The 13,137-nt window shown below is 59.6% G+C and overlaps 1 protein-coding gene across 1 annotated transcript; it reads right to left on the bottom strand.

Annotated features, from left to right (window-relative positions):
• Positions 1–545: 545 nt before the first annotated feature.
• ARHGAP33 (Rho GTPase activating protein 33) lies at positions 546–12,606 on the bottom strand. The gene is made up of 21 exons (XM_012437700.3): positions 11,772–12,606; positions 11,607–11,691; positions 11,154–11,234; positions 10,914–11,051; positions 10,393–10,485; positions 9,007–9,129; positions 8,842–8,919; positions 8,692–8,758; positions 8,548–8,607; positions 8,299–8,451; positions 8,116–8,218; positions 7,138–7,282; positions 6,981–7,063; positions 6,790–6,897; positions 5,040–5,185; positions 4,223–4,376; positions 3,988–4,133; positions 3,839–3,913; positions 2,294–2,944; positions 1,813–2,204; positions 546–1,725 (listed from the first exon to the last, which is right to left on the bottom strand). Exons 1-21 carry the CDS (start codon positions 12,227–12,229, stop codon positions 940–942), a joined length of 4,125 nt encoding a protein of 1,374 aa, XP_012293123.2. The 5' UTR covers positions 12,230–12,606; the 3' UTR covers positions 546–939.
• Between the last annotated feature and the right edge of the window lie 531 nt (positions 12,607–13,137).

Here is a 13,137-nt window from a genome sequence, read left to right on the forward strand (position 1 = left end):
CACAGGGAGGCTTCCCACACACTGGAAGGCTGCCAGCAGGGAAGGCCACAGGGGCAGGCTAAGCAGAGGACCCCCAGCCCAGCCTGTGCCCCATCCCAGGTCCGCTGGAGCGCCATGGCTAGCAGGTGGCAGCTGCAGCCTTCTCTCCTGCAGACATCCGGTGCTGAGCTGACTGGAGGAGGTCTTTTCCCCAGCCTGCAGAAGTGAGACCTGAGGCCTTGCATGGGAGGACCCCGAGGCCCGTCTTTATCCCCAAGGTAACCCTAGGTCTACCCTTGCCTCCCTGCTCCCCAGGATGGACCTGCTGGAGGAGATCATGGCAGAGCTGTAAAAAGGATGTGAGCTCGGAGAAAAGCCCAGCGTGAGCCCCACACCTGACCCAGACTCCCAGGGTACCCATGGTTCCGTCTCTGAGATGCCGCCTCTCAGTGCTTCCCAGGAGTGACCTCCCGCCTTGGTGCCTCCCCAAAAGTAAGTAGAATGATAGAGCACCTCCTCCGTCTCTCTTCACTCACTGAGTTTGGCCCCAGCACGACAGCAGCAGCCACATTTTCACCATTTTATTCGTTAATGTTGTCAGATGGTTTAGTGGGGCACATGGGGAGAGAAGGGCAGGAACTGTCCCCCCCCCACCCCCGTGCACAGGTTAGGACATGCTGGGGGCTCCTGGAGGGAGGGGAGGATGGGGTCAGCCTAGCGCCCCCTCCCCATATTTGTGCGAGGACCCCCAGGATGGAGGGAGGTGGGGGATGGGCAGACCCGTCAGCCCAGGATAGGGAAGCTGGGATTACAGGTTAGAAACCCACATCAGAAGCAAGTTACAAAGTTAGAAACCTGGGGTAGGGGTCAGAGCTCAAGAAAATACAAAACAAGGGATTTGGCTGGGCCAAGATCCAGTGAGGGTGAAGGGAAGGAAGGACGGCCCCTCCCAGCTGGCTCTCAGCAGTAGCTTCGGGTCTGGCCCTCAGAGTGGAGGGACCAGCTGGGAGTGGGGTAAGGGGGTGGGGGACCAGCCCCCTCCCCTCTTTGTCCTCCATTTCTGTACAAGGACCCTCGGTGGAGCTCACCCCCCCTCCCGTAGGCTGGCGGGGCTCCCCTGTAGAGCAGGAGAGGCTCAGGGGGGCCCCAGGGACTGGGCACCCTGTGAGGGGTTCGGGGGCCCCAGGGTGCCCGCTGTTTCTGGGGAAGGCGGGGAACTGGGGGACCGGGATCTGAACGGCTTCGGGGGTGGGCAGGAGGGGAAGAGGAGGAGGAAGAGGCAGGTGAGGGACCCCTGGGCCCTAGGGCTAGGTTGACGTAGAGGGGCTCGGGCTGGGTGGGGCGCCGGGCAGGGTGCTGTGGGGCTGAGTAGCCAAAGTGGTCGGGGGGAAAGCAGGAGGGAGCTGGTGGGTAGCTGAGCAGGAAGTCGGGAGACCTGTGGAGTGGGGGCGATTGGCCCAGCATGCCGTATGAGGCATTGAGCCTGTCAGCGGGCATGGAGCGAAAGGGACTCCAGGAGCGGGTGGGGCCAGAATAGGGGGACCCCTCCCCTGCCCCGATCTCATAGTACAGGTTCTCTCCCCTGTCGAGTGGTGCACGGGGGCCCAGGGAGCTCCTCCAGACTGGGGCTGGGGAACTGGGCTGGAAGGATGGGGGGCCCAAGGGGTACAAGCCTGGCTTGGGGACCCCAAAGAAGGGTGGCAGGCACTCCCTGGGGGCTGAAGAGAAGCAGCTGGGGGCAGGAACCTGTGAGGGGACAGAACATGGGGACTAGGCTGCTGCCTGTGGCGCATCCCTGCACCCCCCCCCACCTGCTCTGAGCTGGGCACTGACCTGGGTGGGGCCTCGGAGTCCCCTCCTTGAGGTCCCCATGGGCCGCTGGCTCCTCAGCAGGCTCCCATCACTTTGTTGCCTTGGTAAGTAGGGTGGGGGTCCTGGCACCCAGGCACCCGGGTGGGCTAGGGAGTTGGGGGCTGGTACACTCCCTGAGGTCCCTGGTGGCTCCCTGCCCACCTCCAGAGACAGTGAGCGGTGGAAGGGGGATTGGGCAGCAGGTGGGGTGCCCCCGCACTCCTGCTGGCTCTGTTGCTCGGCCACCTGCTGAGCCCGCTCAGCCAGGGCCAGGGCCATGAGGCGTGCTGGGTTCTTGGGGGGTGGGGGTGGGGCACCCCCAGGTCGCAGGAGAGGCAAGGGAGGGGGTGGCAATGGTGACTCTGTATCAGGACCTATGTAAATGAATGAAGAGAGGGATTCAGCTGTGTCCGGGCCCTCAGCATCAGTGAGGGCAGGAGTGGGAAGGCTGAGCAGGACTCACCGAGTGGGCCCTGGGCTCCCCGAAGCTTGCTGCACGTTTCCTGCTGGCAGGTGTCAGTCAGTGGGGCCTCAGCCCCACGCAGCAGCAGGGGGATGAGATGTGGGCGCAGGGTCCGGCTGGGGCTGAGAGCTGGTGTTGGGGTGGCTGAGGCAGGTGCTCCTCCAGCCCCCAGCAGTTCTAGGACAGCGGGTGGCACTGATACAGCCAGAGGTTCAGAGATGTCCAGGGCAGCAGGTGAGGCTGGGCTGGTGGTCCCTCGCGGTGAGATGGCCTGGGGGGTCACCCTGGGTGGGAAGGCAGAGGCAGGGGCGGGGGGTGCCGGGCTGGCGGGAGGTGCAGGATCCCCTGGGGTGGGGCTGCTGCATCGAAATGTTAAGGGATCAAAGTCCAGCCCCCGGAGTCCCTCCAGGCAGCGTGGTGGGCTGAAGTCCAGCTCATCACCATCATCTAGCCAGGCTGAGGTACGGTGCGAGGGGGACCCAGAGAGTGCCCCCAGCCCAGCTCCTGAGGACTCAGAGGATGAAGAGGAGGACTCGGAGGATGAGGACGACGACGAAGACAGACTCTCGCAGGAACCCGCAGGTGCTGGGCCCACAGGGAAAGCGTCGCTGCTGGAGTGGGGTCGCCTCAGCCTGTGCAGCCTCTGGAGGCCTGAAGGGGTGGAGTCAGTGAGACCATCACTGAGCATAGTGTGCACAGCGCCACAGAAAGCTGGGGAAGGACATGAAGAGGCACCTCCCCAGAAAGGACCACAGTGGCCGCGTAGCCAGGAAAAGCTGTTCAGTTTCATGGTGAAGGAGACCATGAAGAGGACACTTTTGGCCCCACGCACAAAGGCCCTGTGGCCACCCCACACGCTGTAAGCACGAGACTCACACGTGGCTGACGAGCCTGCAGGACAGCGCCTCTGCTCCTGGATATGTAGAGAGCAGTACCCCAGGAGCGTGAGGACGGCGCAGTGGCTCAGAAGAGCCGCAGAACCATGGCTGGGTGTGGTGGATAAGCAGCCCCCCAAGAGGCCAGAGGGCAGAACCCAGGGGCGCTGTGGGCTGCGAGGTAGCGATGGGGAAAAAGCCCAGCTCCCCCTGCAGGGTGCTGCCCCTTTCATTACAACGCTCTTTAAATAAAGTTTCCAAAATGACTCAAGCTGAGTGAGCAGTGTGATCAAACCCCGAGAGCAAGGGCACGGTGGCCTCGGAATGGAGAGGATGCCTCCGGTGGGAGGACCTTGAAGGGAAGAAGGAACAGCCTACTCTAGTGTTGTCTGGTGGGTTCATGGATGTCCATAATATTATTTAAAATGTTAAGCAGGAATAATAAAGACTTTTAAAGGGCCCGTCATGGAACAATGAGTAAGTTAAGTGTGTGATGAACCAAAGGTGATACTGTATCCAACTCATTGTACATAAAGACCAGGTTAAATTTTTTAAAAGCCCCAGGACCCCAAAACATTAAGTACAAAATTTAGAGGCCAAACTAGGGCCCCATGTCCTCCCGGCTCCACTTGGGCACAGGTAGCACCCCCACTCGCCCCCGCTTGCTCACCAGCCCCGCTGGCCTGCGATGACAGAGACTCCTCGCTCTTGGCAGATCTCAGTGTGACGGTGTCGGGTCTGCCACCTGCAGGAGAAGGAGAGGTAGGAGGGAACTCCAGCGACTACCAATGCCCACCAGCCCGTGGCCCAGCCTCTCACCTGAAGGCTGCGGTGGGGCACGGGTGCCCCCCAGCCAGGGCAGGGGCTTCTTCCGAGGGACACTGGGGCCCCGGCCCAGTGCAAAGAATGTCTTCCAGCTGCTGCCCCCTGGCTTCCGCTGTTTGTCCCCTCTCTCCCCTTTCCTCCTGCGGTTTGGAGGAGAAATGGGAGGCCATCTGAGGAACCAGGCCTCCACCTACCCCTTGCCACCCCTAGAATCCAGCAACCCACTCACCTTTCCACAGGTGAGGCCGGGGCCTTGGGAGTTGTGGGCTCCGTGGGTGTCCCCAGCCGGCCCTGGGTGCGTGCCTGGGCTTCCTCCAGCGTCAGCAGGCGGGTGGAGGGGCAGCTGCCCGCAAGGGACTTGGGCCTGGGGAGCAGGCAGCGGCCTGGGGAGTGTGGAAAGGGAGGAGCTGTCAGCTCTGAGGCCACCTAACGCCACAGGCAAAGCCAAGCGCCACAGCCCAAGCCCCGGCCCCGCAGCGTGCCCACCCGGGCTGGCAAGGCGGGACGGAACAGGCAGGAGCGGGCGGGGGCAGCAGGCAGGTGGGAGGAGGGTGGAGCAGGACGAGCTGATGAGGAGGCAGCTCCCAGCAGCCAGCGAGGGCAGCGGCTCTGGCTTCAGTTACCTCGGGCCAGAGGGCCCTCCGACGTGCTGAGTCCTGACTGGGCTGGGGTCCGGGGCAGGGCGGGGAGTCTGGGTGGGTCCGGGGCAGGGTGGGGAGTCTGGGCGGGGAGTCTGGGTGGGGCCTGGACGGGGTCAAGTCTGGGGACCTCCCACCTCCTCCCTGGTGGACCCATGGCCCCAAGCGCCCCCAGGAGCTACAAGGGGTGAAGAAAGAGCAGCATCCGGGCCAAGAGGTGGGAATCCTGAGCGGAGGAGCTGAAATGAGAAGGGCGCGGGGAGGGAGAGGCCGGGGCGGGGTCCTCAGGGAGCCGGGAGGGAGGCCCAGCTTCAGTGGGGTAGGGATGGGACTGGGAGCCCACCTGCCCTCCCCTGCAGCCCTGACCGTGGAGGGCAGTAGCCAGGTCCTCGGGGTGGGAGAGCATACCTGCAGGGTCGAGGCCTGCAGAGGTGAAGGTGTCGCTGAACAGGACATCCACGTGGGTGAGCAGAAACTCCACCACCACCGACTGCACCCTGACTTCCCGGAAGGCTGCCGCACCACCCATCCCCACTGACTCCAGCTCCATGGACCTGGGAGGAGCAGGAGGGAGGTTGGGTGCCTTGAGCCCAGCTGGCAGGTTCTGGCAGGGCAATTCGGGAAGCCAGGGGAGGCAGTGACTATTTAACACCTTTGACCTTCTGAAACTGATCACGCCTAGCTGGGCTCTCAGCCTTCCCCCAGATCCGCCCCCTCCCGCCTTCCCCTTCTCAGTCCCTGCAGTTCTTCCTGCGGCTCAGGACAAATATCTTGGAGCCCCCTCTTTAACTCCTTCAATCAATCTGTCACTCCCTCCACTGCCCCCCGCCTGGCCCAGCCTCCAGCCTGGAAGTTCCAGAGCCTTCTCCTTGCCTCCTGCTCCCATCCCTGCCCCAAAGTATGTTCCCACCTGCAGCCAGATGGAGCCTGGGACCACCTGAGTCCTGTTAGGACCTGCCTGGCTCAGAGCCCTGCCCTGGCTGCACCTGACTCTGGAGAAAAGCAAAGTCCTCACTGTGACCCATGACCTGAGTCACCCCTCTATCTGGTTCCTGTCACATCTCTGACCTCATCATTTCCTCTCCCTCAACCCCTCACTCATTCAGCTCCAGCCACACCAGCCTCCCTGTGGCTCCTCCATCACACCAGGCACTGGCACAGGCCCAGACGTCTGCACCTGCCATTCTCTCAGCCTGGTGCTCCCCAGATGTGCACCTGGGCCCCTCCCTCATCCTCTGCAGGTCTTAACTCAAATGCTTGCTTTTTTTTTTTTGAGACAGAGTCTCGTTCTGTTGCCCAGGCTGGAGTGCAATGGCGCCATCTTGCTAACTGCAACTTCCGCCTCTCAGGTTCAAGCAATTCTCGTGCCTCAGCCTCCCGAGCAGCTGAGATTACAGGTGCGTAACACCATGCCCAGCTAATTGTTTTAGTTGGGCATGGTGGCACTCACCTGTATTTTTAGTAGAGACGGGGTTTTGCCATGTTGCACAGGCTGCTCTTGAACGCCTGTGCTCAGGCAATCCGCCCGGCTTGGCCTTCCAAAGTGCTAGGATTACAGGCATGAGCCGCCACGCCCAGCCAATGGTGCCTTCTTAATGCAGTCTTTCTCACCCCCTTCTCTGTACCCCAGGCCTTTCTTACTTTTCCTCATCTATCTTATGCCAGCCCTCTGACGTGCCACCTGCTTTGTTTACGTATCTATGCCCCCAGGAAAATGTGAACTCCTGCAGGACAGAGATCATGCCTGTCTCAGTCATCATCAAGCCCTCCCGGCTTACTCTGTTGCTGGCCACAGATGACCTGCCGAAGCCTCCCGCCACTCTTGCTAAAATCCTTACTCTTCCCTAACCCTGCACACCGGCTTTCCCTCCTCCTCTCTCCTCGCACTCAGCACGTCAGACTGTATTCTGTTTTTCCTGTTGATGTTCATGCTCCATCTCCTCCATGAGAATATGAGTCCCAGAAGGACAGGGCCATGCTCAGTGCTGTGTCCCCAGTGCTGGGGATGGGGCCGGGTCCATGGGAGGTATTTGATAGATATGTTTCAAATGAACGAAAAAGAGAAAAGCTGGGCAGGTTCCTGGGGTGGTTTTGGGGAGAGACCTGAGGGCTGCCCTGGGAGGGAGCTGAGGGGCAGGCGGGCGAGCAGGCAGCTCACCGTAGCAGGTTGGGTGCCCAGACGATGGCCAGGTTGCGGGCATGCATGCTGGTGTTGGCACTGTGTCTTGCCATGCGGGCCAGGTGCCTCAGGAGGTACTCCAGCGTCCTAGGGGTGAAAGCAGAGGGGGACACCTGAGCCTTAACCCCCTTGGAACCCCACTGAGTCCCGCCCCGCCCCTCCTGGTTTACCTGTAATGTGGTGGGGGCAGCTGCTGGATGACGTCGTGGACCCGCACCAGACGCTCCTCCTCCCCAGGCACTGACATGGCCTCCTGAGATGGTGGGCGTGATGAGGTCTGGGCCAGAGGCGTCCCGGCCCCTCCATCCCGCCAGCTCCCTTACTCACACTGAACTTTCCGTAGAGCTGGTAGGTAAGCAGGGGGTTCGGCAGCTCTCGGAAGTAGAGCTTGCAGAGGGAGGACACGCTGTGGATGTCCTGCAGAAAGGCAGGGCCAGACAGCTCCGGGATCCTCTCGCTATCAAACTCATGCCTGAGACCACCGCGTCAAGGAGGAGGAGGAGGAAGATCCAGGTCAGAGGGGGCTTGCTCACCTGGCTGTGCTCCTCCTGCCCCTATCGCAAGTGCCCACAGGTGGATGGAACCCTCTTCCCCAGGTCCTACACTGGGCTTTTTAGAGGCAGAACCTTACTGAACTCCCCAACAAGCCTGTGTGGCAGAGGAGGATGCTGAGGCTCAGGCAGAGGCACCTTGGCCCACAGCTACCTGGGACTGTCTGACTCCAAAGTGTGAGCAGCTCCTACCACGCAGCTGCCATTCTCCTGACCGTAAGAGAGCACTGGAAAATGTGGACAAAATCCCAGCACCCCGCTGCTCCCAATTCTCTGGGAGGGCCCCATTGCCTGTGGTAAAATCTCCCACCCACTGCTACCTCCTGCGTCCCTCTTGGACTCCCCTTCTCGGCCTCCCCTCTCAGTCTCTGCAGGCTTCAAGCACTCCCCTCTCGCCTGGCTCCTTCCCGCCTCTATACCACGCCCTGGCTTGGAGCCTCCTGCGGTTCCCCCTTCACTCAGAGTAAAAGCCAAAACCCTGAGGCGAAGTCCCAGCGGTTCCCCCTTCACTCAGAGTAAAAGCCAAAAACCTGAGGCGAAGTCCCAGCAGTTCCACCTTCACTCAGAGTAAAAGCCAAAAACCTGAGGCAAAGTCCCAGCGGATCCCCCTTCAATCAGAGTAAAAGGCAAAACCCTGAGACGAAGTCCCAGCGCGCTGGCAGGGGGACTCCTTGGCAGCGGCCTCCTGTCGCTGTTCCCTTTGCCCTGCTGCTCCCTCTGTATGGCCTGATCCTCCCCTCCTCTAGGCCCTCACCGCAGCCTCTGGATGTTGGAAGACACGCCTGAGAGCCGGTAGATCCCATCCACCACCCCGTGGGCCTCAATGAACTCGGAGCAGCAGCGCAGCACCTGGGGCACTGGGAGAAAGCAGGGTCAGGGCTGGGTGGGCAGCAGCCCTGGCGTGACAGGTGGGTGGGTAGGTGGGCCCGGGCCTCACCGTCCTGGCCTGAGTTGCTGAGGTGCTCGCCAAGGTCACAGCCAAACACCCTCTGCCGCAGGATTCCCCGCTGCCGCAGCCGCTGCCGAGAAGGGCGAGAGCGCATGAAGGTGCGGAGCAGGCCGGCCAGCTTCCCACGAGGCCGAGGCACAGCTGTGGGGGCAAAGGGCAAAGGCAGGTCACGTGGGGTCAGCACGACCAGGGGCCTGGCGGGGCAGGGGCAGGGATCTGACCGCCTATTTCTATTACCTGAAGTCAGAGACGAGATACCCTGGGGAGCCGGGATGCCACATGGGGTGCCATCGGCATCTGCGGGGCGGACAACGGGGTGGAAGGCAAAGGATGCACGAGCCCCCACCCTCCCCACCCCTCCCGTCCGTCCATGGCACTTACCGGCCTTCAAGCCTGGACCTGGCCGCTCTGTGAAGAGTTCCACACATTCACTGGGGAAGAACCCAACCTGAGGAACGTCAGGGTCAGTGGCTACGCCACCCCAATTGGCAGGTGCCCTAGCCCCACCTGTCCACACCCAATGGAGCTCACCTGGAAGCCTCGCTTGCCCCGCCACCAGCTGCGATCCTCCGTGGGTGGCATGTCGATCACGGAGACAATGTCTCCCACCTGGGAGTGGGTGGACGGGAGGAGAAGGGTCAGAAGGAGCAGGGGGCATGGGGAGCCCAGCTGGAGTCTGCTTCCCCACAGCCTCACCTCAAAGGACAGCTCATCTGGCGCCTGGGCCGTGTACCGTTTGATCACGTGGGCGGCCGCCACTGCAGGGATATTGAGCGACGCCTCCTCACTGAGGAGTAGTCGCCGGCCGTGATTGTCCAGCTGAAATGGAAGCAGGATGTGGCAAGGAGAGGTCAGAAGATGGTGTTAGTACAGGCATACCAGGCTGCTCCGAGCCCAGTGAGGCTACTGCCTGTCCCCCACCTAAGACCTCCTGTCACTCAGAGCTACTGGTCAAACACCTAAATTCCTGTTTGTAGGGGTGCAGCCTTGGCACCCTTTGTGGGTAGGGAAACCTCTAAGACAAACCCCTTTATTTCCCTCACATATCCCAGGATTCTCCCACCCAAAGCTTCCGCATCCACCTCTGCACCTTCATCCTCCACAACAGATAGATACTGCATGGTTACCATCTAAAAACTCTCTGTGCTGGGCATGGTGGCACACACCTGTAATCCCAGCACTTTGGGAGGCTGAGGCTGGAGTATTGCTTGAGTCCAGGAGTTTGAGACCAGCCTGGCCAACACAGCAAAACTGTCTCTACAAAACATTTTTTTTTTAATTAGCCAGAGGCTGGGCACAGTGGCTCACGCCTATTATCCCAGCACTTTAGGAGGCCAAGTAGGGCGGATCGCCTGAGGTCAGGAGTTTGAGACCCTCCTGGCCAACATGATGAAACCCCGTCTCTACTAAAAATATAAAAATTATCCAGGCATGGTGGCAGGTGCCTCTAATCCCAGCTATTCTGGAGGCTGAGGCAGAAGAATTGTTTGAACCCGGGAGACAGAGGTTGCAGTGAGCCAAGACTGTACCACTGCACTCTAGCCTGGGCAACAGAGCAAGATTCTGTCTCAAAATAAATAAATAAATAAATACATAAATGAAATAAATAAAAAATTAGCTGGGCATGGTGACATGTCTGAATGACATGTGTCTGTCATTCTAGCTACTCAAGAGGTTGACGTGGGAGCATAGCTCAAGCCCAGGAGTTAAAGGCTGCAGTGAGCAATGATGGCACCACTGCACCCAGCCTGAGTGACAGAGCAAGATCTTGTCCCTTATAAAACAAAACCAAAACCAAAAAACCTCTCTGGTTCAAGCCACTCCTGGGCAGGTGTTCTGTGAGTTACAGCCCAACCATTTCTAATTGACATACATTTAAATCTTTGTATCCTCACAGCCGAACACCTGCTAACACACTCACACATACTCTCACAGGCATGCGCCCACACAGACACTAAAATATCAATGCCTCCTCCACTCTGGCTTCTTTCTTTTCTGTGCCCACACGCACTCCCAGGCTTGTTCTTGCCCCTCAGATTCCCCTCGCCCACTCTGAACTCCAGGCCCTCTGCCCAGGCCCACCTCCATCCAGGTGAGCACAGGCCCGCAGTTGAGGTTACTATCCACCAGTCCTGACAGCGTCTCCAGGTACTGCAGTAGCAGTGGCACCAGCATCTGGGGGCAGGTTGTCAGGGTGGGCCTCTGTGAGTGGCAGTGAGAGAGCCCACTGCCCTCCCACACGGTCCTAGCTCGTCTCTGGGCTGAAGTTCATCCTGAACGCATGGGTGCTGCTCAGCTGTTAGGCACTGAGCTATTGGCATATGAATGAATAATAGGCTGGGCCAGGCTCTTGAGTGCCCTGGTTGGTATGGCCATGGTGACCCTCCCATGGGACCCTGAACCTCCCATGATCCTAAAACTTATCAAAGTGGAATGTAGCAGAAGCCTACTACGTTTCTAAGGCTTCTTCATTCACTCAGATTGGTTGGGACTTGGGCCATACCAGTATTTAAATATTTCTTTGTCTCCCTGCCTTGGTGATTTCACGCACTGCGAATGAAGACACACTCATGAGGCAGGGGCTGAGACAACAAGCAGGTTACCTGGGCAGCCCTGGCACCCTCGGGGGGCGGGGGAAGTTCTGGAAGGCAGGAGAACCTTCGGTCAAATATGCACCGGTGGAGGTGGGCGTCCAGGGAACGAAAGTCATCGTAACTCCGGAGAACCGGCCAGGAACGGCCCTGTGGGAGCAGAGGGACAGAGGGAGCAGGGGCCCCATGACACCGAGCTGAAGACTATGGTGGCCAGTCTCTCAGGCTAGATGAGAGGCGGGATGGCCTCACCTGACAGGTCACCTGCACCCCGAACACCAGCTCGTTCTCTCCAGAGAGGCTGGGCCCTTCACGGTCTGGAGACAGCAGGAGCTGAAGAGGGAAAGCAAGGCCCAGGTGGACTTTTGTCCCAGTCCTGACCTCCCCGGGATGGCACTACTAGGGATGGGCTTGTGTCCCCTAATGGACCTCCCCAAGGACAGGGCCTGGTGATGTGCTGGCCACAGTAAAGGACCCTGGCACAGAGCATATACCTAACAAAAGTTGTTTAATGAATAAAAGAACAAACGGATGAATGAATGAGCAGCTCTCCCCATCTGCTCTCTCTCCTGCGACTTTTGCTGCTTACTGCTCAGATGCATGCAGCAGCCAGTCACAGGGACAGGTTTCTGAAGCAAAGCAGCTGATATCGTTGCAAGGTTGGGTAGGATATTGTCTTTCCTCCTGGGTGCAAAGCCGCCATACCTGAATGTGGCCAAAGTCGACATTCTCATAGTGGAAATGGGCACAGTCAGCCAGCCGGGGGAAGGGGCCTCGAGGAGCTGAGAGCCTGGGAGACAGGGGATGTCACCAGCAGCTCCTTGAGCCTTCCCAGCTCCTAAGCTGAACCCTTTCCTCCCTCACCCTCACCTCTTCCCAGGCTTCCCCTTCACACTGGGCCCCCCAGCAGTGGGTAGGGGCTGCACTGAGCCCTCCCCTGGGCCATCCAGGCTGTCAGTGCTGCGTGCCTGTAGAGCAGAGAGAAGAATCAGAGGCCCCCAGAGATGGGAGCAAAGAGACAACGAGAGCATTGTTATCTGGCAGTGCAGCTCGGGCCCAGAGGCCCGGGCGCTCCACACACCACACACCTCCCTGAGCATGAAGCAGGAGGGAAGGTCGGGGGAGGTGAGGGCTGGGCTTAGGACAGGCCTGCTTCTTCGTGTGTGGTCTGGGGTGGGGGACTGGGGGAGCAGGGGCCAGGCATGAGGCAGGGCGGGCAACAGGACGGAGAGCATGCTGGTCCCATGTCTCCCTGCTGAAAACCCTTCCGTAGACCCTGCAAGCGTACAGTCACCTCCTACCACCGTCTGGACAATCACAGCTCCCATCTCATCAGCCTTCCTGCTTCCAACCTTTCCCCTCTACCAGCTTTTCCGCAACAGCCTGGATCATTTTCACAAAACACTGATCTGGCTCTGTTTCTCCATAGATCCTGGGCCTTCAATGACTGCCTGTTGTCTTCATGATGAAGTCTGAATTCTCTGGTCTGATATTTGAGGCTTCCCTGAGCTGATTTCTATTTACCTCTCCAGTCCCATCTCTTTCCATTGTCCCCACTCTCAGAGCTCTTTAACTTCTAAGAGTCAAAAAACCCACCTTCTTCTCATTTCCTTCTATGCATTTGCAAAGGCTGTTCCCTCAGCCTGGAACACTCGCCCCACCTTTCCCTGGGTTCATTCATCCTCCCTCCCACCCCTCAGGTCTCAACTCACATGTGTCCTCCTCCAGGAAGTTCTCCCTGACCCTTCAGGCTGCGCCTGGCATCTCTTCTGGACTCTCTCCATCCCCTGAGGTTACCCCATCCCAGGCTCCATGCCTCGACCTGAGCTTCTCCCTTCACAGCTTTGATCATTCTGAGATGCCACTGGTGGTGACAAGTTCATCTCTCTCACTGGACTATGACTGGCCCCCCAGAGGAGGGCCCCAGGCTGAGCTCACCAGCTCAGAGCTGGGCACCGAGTTGGTGTTCGAAGACAGGATTGTTCCTGATTCTTTTCTGGGTCCCCAGTGCCTAGTGCCAGCCCAGTCACACAGCAGGGGCTGGGTAAAATCTGAATAAATTAACCAGCGGCCAGACGGATTTGCCAGACTTGGCTATAGCATCTCCCTCCTCCAGGTCCCTGCAATCCTGGGTCTCACCCTCAGGGTCCGTCCCCCTCCAGCCCATGAGGCTTCCCAAGGCAGGATGAGAGCTGACTCTGTGCCCGGAGCATGGGGCCTGCACAGAGGCGGTCTC

Source organism: Aotus nancymaae, unplaced genomic scaffold (assembly GCF_030222135.1).
Source record: "Aotus nancymaae isolate 86718 unplaced genomic scaffold, 86718_ANA_hifiasm-v0.15.2.pri h1tg000028l, whole genome shotgun sequence".
NCBI classification, from domain to species: domain Eukaryota; kingdom Metazoa; phylum Chordata; class Mammalia; order Primates; family Aotidae; genus Aotus; species Aotus nancymaae.